Source organism: Sander vitreus, chromosome 16 (genome assembly GCF_031162955.1).
Source record: "Sander vitreus isolate 19-12246 chromosome 16, sanVit1, whole genome shotgun sequence".
NCBI classification, from domain to species: Eukaryota; Metazoa; Chordata; class Actinopteri; order Perciformes; family Percidae; genus Sander; species Sander vitreus.
In genome coordinates, this window is record NC_135870.1 from 15,688,704 (window position 1) to 15,707,551 (window position 18,848).

The 18,848-nt window shown below is 41.1% G+C and overlaps 1 protein-coding gene across 1 annotated transcript; it reads left to right on the forward strand.

Moving 5' to 3' along the window:
- The first annotated feature begins 11,587 nt into the window (after positions 1 to 11,587).
- Positions 11,588 to 18,519, forward strand: slc5a1 (solute carrier family 5 member 1). The gene is made up of 15 exons (XM_078271340.1): positions 11,588 to 11,766; positions 12,427 to 12,498; positions 12,722 to 12,826; positions 13,431 to 13,490; positions 13,616 to 13,720; positions 13,829 to 13,934; positions 14,282 to 14,362; positions 14,491 to 14,699; positions 15,227 to 15,362; positions 15,521 to 15,628; positions 15,733 to 15,883; positions 15,975 to 16,143; positions 17,225 to 17,440; positions 17,570 to 17,675; positions 17,756 to 18,519. Exons 1-15 carry the CDS (start codon positions 11,629 to 11,631, stop codon positions 17,968 to 17,970), a joined length of 1,977 nt encoding a protein of 658 aa, XP_078127466.1. The 5' UTR covers positions 11,588 to 11,628; the 3' UTR covers positions 17,971 to 18,519.
- Positions 18,520 to 18,848: the final 329 nt, after the last annotated feature.

Genomic DNA, 18,848 nt, shown 5'->3' on the forward strand with positions numbered 1-18,848 from the left:
CCAAGCCTAGTCTTTCCTGAGAAACGGTGACATTAAAGCACTCCTTTCACCCGTGTCTACTACCCTGTATTGAAATCAACAGCTCCCTGGGTTACAAACCCACAATCTTGTGGCTACAATGCCCCTCTGTTACTGGATACGGAACTGTGCCCGGAGAGTGTTGTGATTGCAACTCTTTAACTGATGCACATCAACTGTGCTGGACACAAGTGAATTCTGCCACATCCTAGGTTGTTTATTGACTGCACAGTAGATGAGTCTGAAAGTTTTGGTCAATCTACTGATAAATATCTGCTTCTTTTAAAGTGTTTCTTATTTTGTGTTAATTTATCAAAAAATGATGAAATCCTAAACGGACTTCAGTTGGCAGTAGATAATGTAAATGTCCAGCTGCATGTTAACAGATATGCCCAGGGGGGCACTGAATTATTTTTAAAAATGTTTATGGGGTGTTGTTTAACTGACTATATGCAGGCCACTGTTACGGGGGAAGGTACAGGTGTGTGAATGAGGGACCCAATTTGGAAAACTTCAGCTCCGTGTCCATGATTAGAAATCAACAGTACCCCAACCTGAATGAGAAACTAATAATGCACACAATGATAACATGACAGAATTACAAAATACACTTGATTGAAACATGTTACTATGACATGCGGGATGACTGGATGCCAAAACAATGAGTATTCACTGTTACGCCTCACAATCGGGTGTGTAGCCAACACTTCAAAACGGAAGATATCAGTGAACCAGCATCAGAAACAGGTCGACGGCTGTTAAAGAGGTGCTGTTCCTATGTTATTTGAGTGGAACAACTTCTCCCTTTCACCTACAAGACCGGGGGTTTCGGAGAGAAGGGAAAGACCACCTCCAGATGATGACAGGGAGGATACACCGGACCACGTAACATTCTGGTTCCCATGCAACACGACTACGCGTTCGAAACCTGATGCTACAGTCGTTGATTTGGTGTTGGAGGAAAATACGTCTCTCCGGGACACCAACAGTTTCCGTTACGCCAACAGATCGAGGGCCTTACACTGAGGCAGTGGTTCGGCATTCACCGTTTTGCTGTCTCGGACAAGGATATCAGGTTCTTTACAAGGTAGGTCTAGACAGGTGGGTGTGAGAGAGTTGTGATGTGACTGAGGGATGGGGGAGGTTGTAAAGTGCAATAAACGATTGTAAGAAGCAGTGAGTCAGGAGCCCACTGTATATGGAGGGAGTTTGTTGCAGTATTTGTATTCTGTATAAAAACTCTTGTGGTGGAACAGTAACACAGCCACCCATGGGTGGAGGCTCCAGGTGCAAGTCCTGGCAAGAGTTCGACATCCATTTGGGTAGCTAGTCCACAAGTTTTGTACCAAAACTCCTTAGTGTTTCCAATTTTGCACAGATGCCTTTAAAGTTATGTGTACATTCTGTGTAATTATGAACAGTTCTGTATTCAATTTCTTTAGATTTGCATCATATGATCTACTGATGCGTTTCTGGGGCTTAATTGCAACCTCTACCATCCATGGTCCGTGTTCGACAAGCACAAAGAGGAGCTCTCAGAGTCAAATGCTACAACCCATTCCCTGCAGCCCATTGAGTTTCTTATTTTTGAATTACTTTGCCCTTGGGTCCAAGCAACGGGACCTTGCTGACCGGTACGGTATCCATCAGTCCACGGTCAGCAAAATCATAACATGGAGCAACTTCCTGTTCACAGTACTCTGCTCAGTGAGGATCTGGATACCCGAAGAGGAGATGTGGAGAAAACTGCCTGCAGACTTTAAGGACTACCCTGACACCACAGTCATCCTTGATTGCACTGAGCTGAGGTGTCAATGCCCATCTTCTCCTCTCCTCCAGAGTAAGGTGTTTTCCTCCAAGTCCCACTGCACTCTGAAGGGGCTCATTGGATCGCGCCACATGGGCCAGTGACATTTGTCTCTGCGCTGTATGCTGGGTCTATCGGCGACAAGCGGATCACCCGTGAATCTGGTGTCCTCAATCTGATCAAACCTGGGATGGCTGTCATGGTAGACAGAGGTTTCCTCATTAATGATATTGTGCCCTGCAAGGTTTACAGGCCAGCCTTCCTCTCTGGCAGGCCTCAAATGTCTGCATTTGAGGTTAGGGAGACCCAGGCCATAGCATGTCTAAGGGTGCATGTGGAGCGCTCCATTTTTCGCCGGGTCCAGTTTTTTGATTCTGTGATTCCGCTATGGGTTTTTGGGAGCATCAATCAACTGTACTTGGTTTGTCTCCTTACAAACTATGAAAATGGGCCACTGGTAAAGGCCTGGGCAAAGAAGCCTGAGGTCTAATTATTTGCAACATGTAAAGAGAAACCACACTGTATATTTATACACTTTCATGAAGGCCCTGCATATCAGGCTTTCAGCCAGACGACCTTCAACAAGGCATTGCACATAACGTATGTATGATATGTGCAGTGCCCTGATGAGGGACATCTGAGTGAAAGCTTGATATGCAGTGCCTTTATGAAAGCTTGTTATTAAAAATAATTGCATGGATCCAAGCATAAAATGAGTTTTTGTTTGTACATTCAAAAAAATCTTAATTTTGTTCTAGAATTTTTTATTTTTTTTAAAACCCCTTTTCAATTCCTTAATCTTATCAGTTTATTTGTTTGAAATCTGTTTGTATACAGTTTAGGCCTTTGAATGCTATCTTGTTAAAATAATTTGGTCAATTCAAGTAGTATTCTGCTTTTGTTTGGTCTCATTTGTAATTCCTGTCTCTTACCTTTTTAAAACTAAACTTAAGCTGTACAAAACACCAAAATGCTTAGATCCAAGTAGTTTTTTACTTATTTACCCTAAACATTACATCACAAAAGCACAATGCTCCAACATTTCACGGATGAGGTTGTAATTTATTTCCTACACAGTAACTTCAAATACATTTTATTTTGTATTTGACATTTATTTCACCAGGTAAGCTGTTGAGAACAGATTCTCATTTGCAACGGTGACCTGGCCAAGAATAAAGCATAAGTGTGCAAGACAACATACAGTTTTACATTCAATACAGTACAAGAATACAGAATACAATAGGCTACATAAGTAGTAAGTACAGATTAAGTAGGCATTACAAAGCCGCCGCAAAGTGAGGTATAAGTAAGTCTGTATAAATGCTGAAATGTAGTAGTGTCAATATACAGTTAGAGCAAATTGTGGTCTAGCTAGTGATGTAGGTCAGTAGCTGTGCAAAAAAATTGTATGACAACATTGGTGGGAAAAATAACAGTTGAGCATGGTAGGGCAGATGGAAAACTGCACAAGAATGTAAACAGATATAGCAGTGTAGGGTTGGGTACCGTTTGGATTTTTACGATTCCTAACCGATTCTTGAAAAACTGAAAAATTACATCGAAGAGAGGCTCTTTTATGGAGTTTTTTTTTTTTTTTAAATTGAAAATTATTTCAATTTAATATATTAACATTTTAAAGTACTTAAATATATAAGTAACCTAAGTCATAATAATAATTTCTACTTTATTAATCCTGCAAGGGGAAATTACAATACCTAACACTTAACTAAAATAATTTAACAAATAACAGTTACACTATTAACAAGTAACAACTAAATAATTGAGTTGAGACTAAAGAGTGTGATATTTTTACGTCCGTTTCGGAGCGTGTACAAAAAGCAGTTTATGAGCAGTGATCGTAGAGTGCATGTCGGTTGGGAATAGCGCGGACACACGCTTCACACCGTGAGCGGGCACGTGCGCCACTCGGCGTAAAAGGGAGAAAGGAAAAAAGAGTCTGCCGCTGTCCGGAACGACAGAGGGAAAATATTTCAGTTGGAACCGAAATGATGAACCGAAATGCATTTGTGTAGGAACCGGCTCCATAGTGGAACCGGGTTTCAGTAACCAACCCTATAGCAGTGCAGGTGTAGATGTGCAACTGCAATGGGGCGTTACAGAGATAATGGAATAAGGGTGTGCAAAACAGAACATGAATGATGGAGAACAGTTGGCACGTATTTACACTGCAATCAAGTCATTAATTGGCCAAGAAGGCATTGAGGTAGAAATAAAAAGAGTCAACTTTTTCTTTAATGGTTTGTATGACTTCCAAGTCACGGGGAATTCTCTGAATGAACATGTCATCTTCTGTGTAAATGACAAAGTCACACCAGTCACACCCAGAAATCAACATTTGTCCCTGGACCTGCCAGTAATAATTATAACGTATGGGCAGTCCACATAGCTAGTTGCATTTGGGCATTTCATTTCTAACAGGCCAAACACTGGCTGCCCCTCAGGATCAAACACAATCCCATCAGGTGTTGACCCCATCCATGGTGCATCAGGGTGGATCAGGAACCCACAAGGGTAGTGGTTGACTTCCCTCACCTTGCAGTACTCCTCTACTGCTATAGGCTCCAAGGAAAGACCCCGCTGCATGTCAGCAGTCTGATTGCAAGATCCCAGAAGCCTTTTTGCAAGGTTTTCAGCAGAGCTTTCATTTTACATTCTTTCTGGCACACCCTGTATTCATACTTCACACGAAGCCAGATATATCAGGTACCATATGATTCATATAGTGCAATAATGGCGTTTATCTGTATCTAATTCACAGCAATTATATAACTCACAGAAACTTGATTTTGACAAACAGGAACCTGTTTCTTTTGAACCTGAACTGAACCTGCAGGATGACTTTCCCTTACACTCAGACAGTGAGGCTTCTGGCTTTTCCTCATAGATCTGAAGCACTCAGACCTAACCGTGACCTCTCCTTACTCCTTGTTTGAAACTGTGATTAACATAGAGGTTAGGGTATTGCATTTCAGAAACACAAAATATTTATGACATTAACCGATCACTCTGCTAACGTTATTAACGTTGCTTTGTCACAGTGCTAACTTTGGCTAGTAAAGACCATAGACAGTAGCTAAAGCCAAAGAGCTAGCATTTATCATCGTTTGGTAAACTCAAAACAGAGGCTTGTTAACTTACCTTCGTAGTTGTATATATAGCTGGACACATACAATTTAAAACCGTTGTCCTTTTTTGACGTTGGTGTCTTCGATGTGGGCTGGATTATCCGATGTACGTCGTTTGCCGTTATCCTCGGCAGGTCCTGCAGCGATCGAGTAAAGAACGCCATAGCTACAGCTAACGTTAGCGAGTACCGGAAGTACTGCAGCTGGCTGAAGAGTCCGGAAGCATCAGAACGGAAGTCCGCAGCATTTAGCCTATTCCCTCCAATATTGTGACTCACATCGCAATCACAATATCAGTCAAAATAATCACAATTAGATATTTTCCTCATATCGTGCAGCCCTACTTTCCACCTCAAATGACCCTGAGTCCTTGTTGAGGGGTTGCCTGTCGGGCCTGTCTATGACCCCCCTGGTCCCTAGCACCAATGAGCCACTTGGAGACCGCCTTCTCGGCATCTTTACGGGTGATTTGGCTGGCCATGACGTTTTTCTTTAAGCCTCCTGCAAGAAACAAATATAACGGTCACGTACTTCATGTGTGCCAACACAACTTTCAGCCAGGACCGTAAAGGCAACTATGTTAAGAAAAGCGCTATATAAATTAAGATTGAGATACTCTTGAGCACACAAGTTAGGCAACTGAGAGACACGTGCGAACACACTGCCCAGCCAGGACAACAAACACTCCATACACAATATTTAAAATCAACACATTTATAACGTTAGGGTATTGTGACACCTTTCTAGTATCGGTACAACTTAAAACATTATCCACATGCACACATACCATATATTACTTCATACAGTTTTAAGGCCTTGAACTCTCTCTTCCCGTTTCGGCCCACAAAGTTGTACTGCCTGGATAGGCCATGGTCTAGGAGGAAGGTCATCATCCTTCTTGTGGCCTCGTCAACAGCCACATGCAATTTAGCTAGCAGGTGAAGAATACAAACAACGAAAATCACCAGTTAACTTAATTTAAATTTGCAAGAACTATAGACTAATACAATAACAGGCTTAAATGTTGTTATACAACTTACACTTCTCAAAGATGCACACACGTGATCTCAACTGGCTTGGCTGTCTCTTCACTGTTGTCAACTGTTGTGTCCGCAACGTAGCTAGATAGAAAGACATAGAAATCTTTAGCCAAATAACCACAAATTGATTTTACATTATAATTATTACTTAGGTAGCCTATTTTTGAAGTAAAAACTGAAATTCTACAAAGGGAGGGAAAAAGATCGATAAAGAATTCTCAAAGAAGGCTGGCTTGCCCAGGGCCAGGCCAGCTTAGCTGCGTCTTTCTTCCTTCGCATCCCACTGTCTACCTACACGGCCCCCTGTCCTGCCTGCGCATTGCTGCTGTCTCTTTTTTCTTTCTCTCACTTTTCCGGCGGGTGGTGCGCATGCCCACTCGCGGTGTGAGGCGTGTGTCCGCCCTATTATCAGTTTGTACAACCACAGCTAAAATCACATTTGTTTCTGGAAAAGACGTAAAGGAAGGCAATTTTTTATAATGTTGAGATGTAAAGTTAGCCTACCATCTCTCTACTTCTGTCGTGTGCGCGCTGTGCTCACTTCACTTCCTTAAGTCTAATTTTCTCTTGTGCAAGTAACCTAGCCCATTACAAAAAGAACTAGCTAATGGCTGGAGACAAAATCACCTAATTCACCCACCACTGATCTAAGTCCATTCTCTCCCAAACAATGATACAGCAGTACTCATTATGGCACATTCGAGAAAACCGGGAAGGCAACAGACAAGAAACGAGCACACAATAGGAAAATGGCACACGGAGACAAAATGGTAGCCCGGTAGAAGTAATCTTTAGGGTTTGAACATTTTGTGGGGAAACCGTTAGCAAACATGTCAGTCGTAATAGTGTTTAAGACCACTATTGAATTGCCATGGCTACCCTTCTAAATAGCTTAATAGCCTAATAAAATTCGTATAAAAAGTGGCTATTGTTAAAAATAGCATCCATGTCTGACATTAATCAATTTTGAATATCTTAGGAGTGGAGCCCAGCTAGAGCCCACTTAGTTTAGCCCATCTACTGCCCATGTGGGGCCCAACAACAAAGCCCACTCTGTGCCCATGCCCAGCCGAAGCCCAACCAGCCCAAGTGAGGCCCATGTGGGCCCCAACTGGACGTGTTTGCAGGGCTGTCGTTATCCTGTGCCTGTCCTTACCTCTCCTTGTGTTTCTCCCCGCAGTCATCAGATCCACGCCTCGCTCCCGCCTCCAGTCAGCTGGCTTCACCATTCGGTCCCCCTCTCACGGCTCCCTGCTCCACCCTGCCTCCGCTCCAGTCTTCCCCTCTTCGGCTCCTCGGTAGGCTACCCCGGCTCCCAGTGCCTCCTCCTCGGCTTCTAAGTTTTATATAATATTTCATAATTAAAGTTATCTATTTGTTTTTACATGATTTCATCATCTGAAAGCTGGAGCCAACAGGTCGAGAGGAGGGGGTTATTGTTGAAGAGGCGGGACAATCTGGTATAGCGGCCTTCATCACATACATGACCAACAAGAAACAATTGATTTACAGCTGGAAGAACGAGGACAAGAAAAGTCTTCTGTTATTAAGAGTGTCAACAATATTACTCCTCACGGCTGACTGCTCAACGTCGACACAGTTTAGTGTTGCTGCAGAGGAATGACTGAAGTGCAGAGAACTTCAGCAGGCGAACTCCTCGGCTTCCTCTGCCCCGGTCTCCCCGCGCTCCCCAGTGCTCCCTCGCCATTCTACCTCTGCCCTTTCATCCCTCGCTATCCTACCTCAGCCCTCTCAACCCTTACCATCCTACCCCAGTCCTCGAGTCCCTCGCCATCTTTCCCTAGACCACTTGTCCCCGTTCCTGGCGTCCTCTTCCCCTCACCTCCTTCCCCCTTTTCTTTTGTTAAATAAACCTTTTTGTTGTTGAACTTTGCATTTGGGTCCGTTCTGTCCTTCCACGTAACAGTGCCCTGTTTTTTTATAGTTTACTTGACACGGAAAAATGGGAAAAGCGAAATGTGAAGCTACAAGATAATAACTGTCCAAGTCTGTGTTTTAAGGGAAGGCCTGTGGGTTTGTTTCCACGTTTCAGTCCATGGGCCCCCTGCCATTGTTTCCTGAATCATAGATCTGTAGACACAAGGAGAAGTTTATAAGACCCCTCAAACACTGCTCTGTTTGTGAAAAATAACTAAAGTATTTCCCACACAATGTAGACCACTATGGGGATTGAACTCCTGCAAGAGATCAATTTGTTGCACTAATCAGCAGTGTTTGTGGTCTTGCTGCCCTGGGATGTGATCGGCTCTGCAGTGTTTGTGTTTGAAACACCAGCTCTTGCAGGGTTATGATCAGATTTCAGCCTTGGTCAACATTGAAATAGACTGGGCCAAACAAAATCAAATAATTCTGAGGAAATGTCTGAAGACGTTAAAAGTCCAAAGGCTTCTCTCAGGTTTAAAATCAACACTGAAATCAGCGAGTGTGACCAAGCCTTAATCCCCACACAGAACTGGCCTCATTCCAGTGATTGATTCTCATTCAAGTGCATATTGATTGTCCCCATTTAGAGATTTCAAGCAGCCATTTGTTACAGTACCAATCTGATAACTCCCCCATGTCCTCCCTTACATCTCTACCTGTCTACACCATCAGGGTGTTACATTTCTGTAGAAGGCTGTGGTGGTCACTGTAATCGTATGGCATTTCTTCGTCTTTATTCAGCCTTTTTGATGTGGAACACAACACAAATTACATGTTTAAGCTTTGGCTCCCTCTTTACCCTTATTATTGAATACATCCAAAACAATAAGTGTTTAATTTTGATACCCCTGCCCCCCTTCTGATCTAAGAATAATGCACACTTTGTCTTTATTTTTTGCAGTTTATAATGATTATAATTCTACAGCACTGTATTGGATATACTGTTCCGATACAAACTTCCACTATTTGATTTTGAGGAAATTTACCAATCATGTTCCTTTATGCCAGCGCATTGACAAAAACGGACCATTTTTAATATCTTCTCTTATTTTTCTCATCTGCTCTTTCCCCACAGCATCAGCTGTGACAGAGCACTATAACCTTGAACATGGATGTCAACATTATAATGAAAGATAAAGCTGCGAGCAGCAATTCACTGGTTCGAAGCAGGGGGAATCACTGGGACATAGGTGGTGAAAGATGACACAAATGTTGAGGGTAGGGTAGGTTGGTGTATGAAATGCAGTGCAAATTGGATTACGTGCCTGGAACACATCTGCTAAGAGTAAAGAAAATTAACTCCGTCTTAAAGTCATCCTGTACACTGAGTTACAAGATGGTTCACCTAATGCAATTCAATAAAACAGCCTTCAATAAACCAACTAGGCTGGTTTTTAGTTAATTATTGCTCAAGGCCATTTCATTACTTAATTACTCTCTTAATTACATTAGGCTATAATTATGGTAAGATGCACTTACTATAAGGTCATTGTTGCTTAACCTATGTATACAGTGCACAGCTATAGCTGGGTTAAAACCTAAATGGGTCTTTAACCTTTAATCACGCAATTTGTTACAGGTGATCTGTGTCTGTTTGGTAGCGCTCAGTGGACATTTCCCCAGTCTGTCATACATTACTGCTACACATCTTAAAACCTCAATTTGAACAAATGAAACAAACAGTAAAATACTGACATCACTCTCATATAAAAAGGGTTTTTGTTGTTGTTGTTGACTTTGTTAAACTAGTAAAAATGTAATAGTATATAAGTACAGTATATAAAGGTGGCTGTTCTGTTCCTCTGAAGATTTTGTTTTTCCAAAATAAAATTATGCAAAATAAGAGTGAGGAACAAATAGTAATGGAAGACATAAGTAAAAATACAACATTAGACTTAAAGTATCAAAAGTAAAAGTACTCATTTTACAGACTGGCCCATTTAATAATATACATTGTATTATTAATTCATCCATAATAATATAGCAGAATGGATTTGTTGATTATATTTTGTATTGTTATTTTAAATCTGCAAAGTAACTATAACTTACATGATCAAATACATGTTGTGGAGTAAAAAGAACAATAAATCCCTCTGAAATGTAGTGAAGTTGAAATATACAGTAGTAAAAAAAATGTAACGTTCAAGTATCTCAGTACTTGAGTAAATATACTCAGTTACGTTCCACCATTGGGACAATGGTGAATACTGTACCCTTCAATATCTGTAGAGCTCATAGTCACCAGAATCCTAGTTTCACTGTCCTATAGAGACACCTAGTGGCTGCTCATAGTACTCTTTTTGTATTTGTGTACATTGGATGTTTTTTTCGTTTCTTTCAGAATCATAAATTTTTTGGGAGTGTGTTTAACATGATGACAAGTGTAGCAACTGATGATCATCTATTTTTCAGTCTCTGCTGTGCCCTCCTTCAAATATTGGCCTTTAGATGAATAATTAACACAAATAAACAATCATCTCTTTAAGTATGAAGGAGAACATTAAGTGTTCTCTGTGGGTGGAGTGAAGTTGGGGTTAAGTGCCTTTTATTTGTACTAGGCTTACAGTAAATGAGAAAGTATTTCCTTATATTTCCTCCAAGCTATTTAGAGATCAACAAATGAAGGCCTTGCTTTGATTAAAATACATTATAAGATTCATATTAATATTTACAGTTAGTCAGTTGTGCCTCTCTCTGGATTATTCTGCTATTGTGTAAACATAAATGGCCAAAAATGTCCTCCAACACTTAAAATATCAATGAGATGTGTAATCAACAGCTGTACATTTACTTGTCGGATAGTCTTGTTTTACTTATTGACAGAGGTGTCAAAGTCAGTGTGAGGGGGCAGTGAGATGACTACGTACTGTAACAGATCTCTTATGGGTCAACATTCGGTAACCTATCGCCTTATTTCTATCAGGAGGCAGCAGTGATGGAAAATGTACTCATATCTTTTTCTTAAGTAAAAGTAGCAATACCACAATGTAAAGTAAAAGTCCTACATTTAAGATTTCACTTACTGTAAGTAAAACATGTAATAACTGCAAAATGTACTTAAAATAATAAGTAATAATAAGTAAAAGTACTTGTTGGGCAGAATGCTCTCAGAGAGTTATATTATTTTATATATTATATTAGAGGTGGAGTACAGTTTAACTATATACTGTTTGAATGGTTTAATCTACAGAAATATAATTTTCTTTTTTTTCTTTTTCAATTAAAATGAACTGCTTTGGTTTTGGAAAGTGTTAGGGTTAGGGTTTGAAATGAATGAAGTTGAATTTAGCTGCAGTATTGGAAGAACCACTAGCTGGTATTTCCTTATGGCTTGATCATTAACAAACAAAAAAATGATTTGCTGAAAAGTTACAACTTTGAACACATTCATTTTCACAAACAAAGTCATGTATCAGCAAGGTTTATTTGTGCATCCAGTAACACTTTCAACCAATTACAATATCTGGTAATATATTAGATGAACACACTCTCTTCCTCCCACACACACACACACACACACACACACACACACACACACACACACACACACACACACACACACACACACACCTCAGCCAAAGGTACATAAGTGTCTGTGCAGGTGCTTCAGTCAAATGGGAGTGACTCTTTGACTGAAGCAACAGTTCTGCTCTCTGGTCACACTCTCAGAAAAATGTCTCAGGATTATTTTGGATTCTCCTGGAGAAGGAGCAATGCAAGAAACGGCACGGCCCCTGTGGCTGTTAACAACGCAGCAGATATCTCCGTTATTGTGATTTACTTTTTGGTTGTCTTGGCTGTTGGAGTATGGGTGAGTTGTTCAGTCTTTCAGTTCACTACGGGAAAATATAATGGTGGTTCGATCCCTGCCCTGCAGTCACATGTCGAAGTGTCCTTGGGTAAGACATTGAACCCCGAGTTGCCAGTGTAAATGTGTGTGAGTGTTTATTTGATGAGCAGGTGGCACCTTGTACGGCAGCCTCGGCCACAGTGTATGAATGTGTGTGAATGGTGGATGGTTCCTGTACTATGTTAAAGCGCTTTGAGTAGTCGTTAAGACTAGAAAAGCACTATATAAATACAGTCCATTTACATTTACATAAGAGTCATCTCACTGTTACTTCAACAAAGGCCTTGTTGTTTTAGCACCTTTACAGTAGCACTTTAGAGTAAATTATACATAATGGAGTGGAGTCATATTGTGCAATCACAGCCTTTTACTCAACAACCTGGTTTACAATTGTTTTATTGCAGATCATATTGCACATATCTAAATGTATGAGTAATGTTCTTTCACTCTTTATCATTCTTATAGCAGCATATATAAAATGAAATGTAATCATCTTTTTATTTTGATATTTTGAAGAGACTTCATATTTGTTATGAGGTGACTGTTGAAATACAGAGTATGTTGCTGTTTTGCACACATGTATTTATGGGATTTCTAAAATGTGCCCTTCTCCTGTTGCAGGCTATGGTCCGCACCAACCGAGCCACAGTCGGTGGCTTTTTCCTTGCAGGGAGGAGTATGGTGTGGTGGCCGGTGGGTATCTCTTGATACTGATAACAGGTTTTTATTGTTTCTTGCTAATTAGTAGTATAAAATAGGATGCAGTGTGTTTAAGCAGGTTTTATTAGAGTAATCAGGTGTGTAAATCATCTATCACTACTAATACTGACTGTGGGACCATAAAAGCAACGTCAGCTGAGAATCTTAGAAATGATGCATATTATTTATAAATATAACTACTCTATGCACTTCACAGATTGGAGCATCACTGTTTGCCAGCAACATTGGCAGTGGCCACTTTGTAGGAATCGCTGGGACTGCTGCAGCTTCAGGAATAGCCATTGGTGGATTTGAATGGAACGTGAGTAATCGTGTCTGATGTGCCAATTATACCATTATCACTTCTCATGCAAATGCATTTCTAACCTGTGACATATATTATCAGTTATCTCTGCCAGGTGAGCTGATAAGTGTAAATTACGTGCCTATCAGGCACAGGCTCAGGGCCCCAGAGTGTAAGGGGCCCCCTGGCCTTCATCTGCAAAATGTCCCACAAAGAGACACATACCGACACGAAGAGACAAAATGACCACAAAGAAACATAAAATGATTACAAGGAGGTGCAAAGCAACTGCAAAGTGACACCAAATAACAAAAAAAAGAGACACAAAATGACCACACAGAGACAAAATGCTTACAAAGACACACAAAGTGACCACAAAGAGACATAAAGAGACACAAAAAGACCACAAAAGGAGGAAAAAGCATCACAAAGTCTGTGTGTTGATCATATGCAGGAAAGATGATGGGGCCTTTTGTATGTCTGTGCCCAGGGGCCCATTGTCTCCTAATGCACCCATGGATGGAAGGAAACAGAAGGACAGCTGAAGTCAATTTCATTGGAACATTTTGAGTAAATGGTGGCATTGATTTTTTTATTGGTTGTGTATTTTTGTCTGTTTCAGGCTCTTATAGTGGTCGTCATTCTGGCATGGCTGTTTGTGCCCATCTACATTAAAGCCGGGGTAAACAGAACAGGCCACATGTTGGACATAGAAACACCTTGGGGGGTCATACAAACCGCAATATTAGAGAAGAAAAGTAAGTGAAACAAACACAAATAAAAATCTAATTTATTATGGATGTTCAGGTGGTCACCATGCCTGAGTACCTGAAGAAGAGGTTTGGAGGACAGCGTATTCGCATCTATCTCTCAGTGCTGTCCCTCTTCCTGTATGTTTTCACCAAGATATCAGTAAGTCATTACATCTCAACCCTCAGTGATATCCTCTATGCCAACATTGTACCAGTACTGTACGTTATTGATTGATATGATGTGTTTTCTTGTCTCCTCTCCACTCAGGCAGACATGTTCTCTGGCGCCATTTTTATCAACCAGGCTCTTGGGTTGAATATCTACCTTGCTGTTGTCATGCTGCTATTGATTACTGCACTGTACACTGTCACAGGTCTGTCCCCTTAGGATGCATTCACTTCCTTTTCTTTCTCATAAACTAAAGCCAGAAGTGTTATCTACCTTACAGAATGGCACGACAACTGGGGGTAAAGTCTTCTCAAGACCATATATGGAGATGTGGATACACACTCTCTCATCTGTCTAGTTTATCTGTGGTGTGTTACTGTGGTTCATTAACCATGGACCAGGACATTCTTCTCCTTCTGTTGCTGTTTTGTACACCTCTGAACTTGAGCTTTACAAAGACTGAAAGATCACTTATAATAAATTCAGTTGTGTACATTAATGGCAATAAAATGAAAAAAGCATAGATTGATAACATCACAAATTGTATCTTAGGTGGATTGGCTGCAGTGATCTACACGGACACTTTACAGACCATCATCATGGTTGTTGGATCATTCATCCTTATGGGCTTTGGTAATATACTACTTTTTTATCCTTATACTCGTTTCTGTTATTTATTGTGACAAAACAAATCCTGCTTGTGACATCAAAAAGTAAAAATGATTGTAAGTCTGGTAAGTCTAACTTTCACACGCCCTCAGCTTTCAATGAGGTGGGTGGTTATGAAAGCTTCCAGCAGCGCTACATGACGGCCATCCCTTCTATGACGACTAACATCAGTGCGAGCTGCTACGAGCCTCGGGCTGACTCCTTCCATATTTTTAGGAATGCGATTACAGGAGACCTGCCATGGCCTGGCCTTGTGTTTGGACTCACCATTCAGGCCATGTGGTATTGGTGCACTGATCAGGTCAGTCCAGCAAATGTGCAACACTGCATTTGCATGACCACAATACATGGTTATAAACACACACACACACACACACACACACACACACACACACACACACAGAAAGACTGGTCCTTTTGATTCCACATATTTGCACACACATTTATGCACCTTTATCTGTTTTTGCCAGACCAGCTCAAGCGGCGTTAGCGGCCTGCTGTAAGAGGAGAGACATGCTTTTAGTTAGACCTTAATGCACTCCCAGAGACTGAGATAAGATTAACAGGCAGACCATTGCTGGATCTCAGCAAAGATGCTAATTGAAATGTTGATATCCCGCACAGAGATAAACAAATTATTGTCAGCCTTGATTCCTGCTCAGTTAACAGAGAAGAATACTTCAACAAGCAAATATTTTGAGTTGAACCCAAAATAGAGAGAAAAGTTTAGAGTCTGCAATAAAAAAAATTTCGATCCATGTATCCATCATATGATTGATCACTGATTGTATCATGGCACTACTAATCTTTTCCCATCTGTTACTGTAGGTGATTGTCCAGCGCTGCCTCTCAGCCAAGAATTTATCTCACGTTAAGGCAGGCTGCATCTTGTGTGGCTACCTGAAGCTGCTGCCCATGTTCCTCATGGTTTTCCCCGGTATGATCAGCAGGATCCTCTATGCTGGTGAGTGTGTTGTGCTAAGTTTGTAATGTGACTGGCGTAAGCTTAAGCAAGCTCACTGGTTGAAAGTACTATTGTAGCTCATGCACAACTTACCACATCCATAAAGGTGGATTCAATCTTTCCTTAACATCCTGCTGATCTTATTCATGTCATTCTAGATGAGGTGGCATGTGTGGATCCAGATGAATGTTTTACATACTGTGGTGCCAGTGTGGGCTGCACTAACATCGCATATCCCAAACTGGTGGTGGATCTCATGCCCAATGGTGGGTGGCTAAAGACCTTTGTCTTGTAAGCTGAGAATGCAAACTGCAGCCTTTTTCGTCAAGTTATCTTACCCCATTTTAATCAGCTATTCTATCTGTTTCAGGTCTGCGAGGTCTTATGCTGTCGGTGATGATGGCCTCTCTGATGAGCTCTCTTACCTCCATCTTCAACAGTGCCAGTACTCTCTTCACAATGGACATCTACACTAAGATTCGCCGCTCAGCCACTGAAAGGGAACTCATGATTGCTGGCAGGTAAAACACATTGGGGGTTCAGTTTAATATGATTTCTGATGATGAGATAATTCCTACCTGCCTTAATGCCACTATCTTTGATTATATATAGAGTGTTTATCTTGGGCCTGATTGGTGTGAGCATAGCATGGATCCCCGTGGTGCAGTCAGCCCAGAGTGGTCAGCTGTTTGACTACATCCAGTCCATCACCAGCTACCTCACACCACCTGTTGCAGCTGTCTTCATGCTTGCCATCTTCTGCAAACGTGTCAATGAGACTGTAAGTTTCCATTTGAATCATTTATTTATTTACACATTTCAAGTCAGTTCATTTCAACGTTTCAGTCAAGTCCAATCTACTGACTGTCTGCAGCCATGCTAGCAGCTCTGTCAGGGTGTACTTAAGCCACGTTTCCATCAAACACTTTCAGCATAGTACCTTTAGAACTGTAACCCGTATGGACATGTACCTTAACACTAGATCTGTTTTGCATTTCCACTGCAGACCGCACTCTTAAATGTAGGTGGGGTTGTTACTGGATGGTAAGAGCCAATAGCCATGTACTGAGAAACGAGCTGAAAACCTTTTTTCCTCACTGCTTGATACAGTTTTTGCTGTATTTACTCTTCATCAAACATAACCGTTCTAATGTGTAACAAACTAAACTGAACTGAACCGGACTGCTTGGTGGAAACAGGGCTTCAGGTACAGCGGTTCTATGGGCTATGTGCTAATGTTAGCATGTTAACATGCTCACAATGACAAATTTAACATGCTGATGTTACTGCAAGCAGGTAAAATGTTTGCTATGTTACCCAACCATTTTAGTTTAGCGTTTTTAGCATGCTAATGCTTGATAATTAGCACAAAATACAAAGTACAGCTCACGGTGATGGAAACCAAAGTATTGGACAACTTTAAATTTTGATTACAATTCATCCTGAGGGGGACATGAATGCGTGCACCAAATCTCTCGGCATCCAATAGACTTTTCGCTCAAAACCAAAAATGTGAAGCTCGCGCTAGAGGTAAATTCAGGGGATTACCAAAGACATTTGGATTCATGCTCTGGGCACCATGAATGTCTACCAAATGCCATGACACTCCATCCAATAGATATTGAGATCGTTCAGTCTGGACCAAAGTGGTGGTCCGACTAACAGGCCGACAGAGGTTGCCATGCCTCTAGCATGGGTAAAAAAGATTTTGTGTGTGGTAAAATGCAGTCCATTTTAATGATCTTACTGTAACTGGTCAAAGGCATTTGGCAACATATTTCTTCTTACTGCTTCCTCTGTAATGTGTTTTCTTCTCTTAAAGCAGTTGAATCACAACTTCTCCTACCCTTTTCTTTCCTCAGGGTGCATTTTATGGCCTCGCGATTGGCCTGTTAATCGGCCTGTCCAGGATGATTGCTGAATTTGCTTATGGGACAGGCAGCTGCGTTAACCCCAGTAGCTGTCCCACCATCATATGTGGAGTCCACTACCTCTACTTCTCCATCATCCTGTTTGTTATCTCCTGTATCATCATCGTGGGAGTCTCTCTCATGACCAAACCCATTGACGACAAGCATGTACGTGACAGCAGTGAGATAAGGCTGGATAAAAAATTCATCTCCCAAACACCACTGAAGGACAATGCAATAACCAACTGTATAGATAATTGCTTTCAACCAACGTGTTGTGTTGCTCTGTTGCTCTAGTTGTATCGACTGTGCTGGAGCCTAAGGAACTGTACGGAAGAGAGGGTGGACCTTGAACAGGATGATTGGATTGATAACCAAGAGTCCAACAATATGGACATAGAAGGTAAGCAGCAGACATACAAAATAAACATATACAGACAGACAAGCAGATTTTCTTCATCGCCTTTGTCTCTTCCATTACAGAGCCCGAGGAGGAACCAGGCTTGTGCAAGAAGGCGGTGATGTCCTTCTGCGGCCTGGAGAAGCAAAGAGCCCAGAAGTTGAGTCCAGAGGAGCAGGCGGAGCTGCAGAAGCAGCTGACAGACACCACTGAGAAGCCTTTATGGAGGAACGTTGTCAACGCCAACGCCATCATCCTCCTGTGTGTGGCTGTTTTCTTCCATGGTTTTTACGGTTAAAGAAACTCGACTGGCCCCAAATGTTCTCGGATAATTTATATTTAGGTGACAGGATTTTATAGAAATGTAGTTTAGACCACATGAACTGTTTCCCACAACCCTATAAAATAAAACCAAGAGACCTTTCTATACTGTATCATTATTACTGTCTGTATGTCGTGTATGGCTACTGAACTCCTCATTAACATAAGATATATTTTGCCTGTCTAAAACTTTCATTTTGGTTTACATGTTACACTCAAAACATGTAAATATTGTGCATAAATATGTACACATCTATTTGCTCCACATTGTCCCGACCCCCTGCAAAGTTGTAGGTCTCCCAGTGTTAACTATGAGTTTTCTTCCTTATCTTTACTGTTGCAAACAGAGATCACAAAATACCTCTTACTTACCTGTAATAAATAACAGATGTGGATTAGTAAGTACAAGATGGAAGTATAGTACTGTTTTCATTCTACATAAGCCGTTCTCTGCTCAAAGTTCACGAGTGCTGTCATTTAAATATATGCATATACATACTGTATGTTGTTTTAAGTGTTAATGAATAAAAACATCTAAGGGAAGAAGGGTTGTGAATTAAACAGAACATTGTTTTAGTCTCTTTGCTTTCCTCTGGTGGATCACTGTTGTTCCTGCTGAAAATATAAGTGGTTTATTTTATTGCCCATTCAATCTCTAGTCATATCTGCTCTTACTGAGGAAACGTATGTATTTTTTGGACATGGTTAATAAATGCTGAAACCACAGATGATAACTTTATGCAATGTAAGTCATCCCCTATGTGACTCTTATCACTAACTCTGTTAGTGATAAGGTTAATGTGCACTAATGTAGGCCTTGTGTTAAATAATTTATGATTCCTGCCTTGGACTTGC

What these genes read in the sequence shown, in the direction of transcription:
- slc5a1 (XM_078271340.1), top strand. Translation starts at nt 11,629, where the DNA reads ATGTCTCAGGATTATTTTGGATTCTCCTGGAGAAGGAGCAATGCAAGA. An exon ending in GGAGTATGGTGTGGTGGCCG is followed by an intron (nt 12,499 to 12,721) that starts GTGGGTATCTCT and finishes TGCACTTCACAG; the next exon opens with ATTGGAGCATCACTGTTTGC. An exon ending in CAGCAGGATCCTCTATGCTG is followed by an intron (nt 15,363 to 15,520) that starts GTGAGTGTGTTG and finishes ATGTCATTCTAG; the next exon opens with ATGAGGTGGCATGTGTGGAT.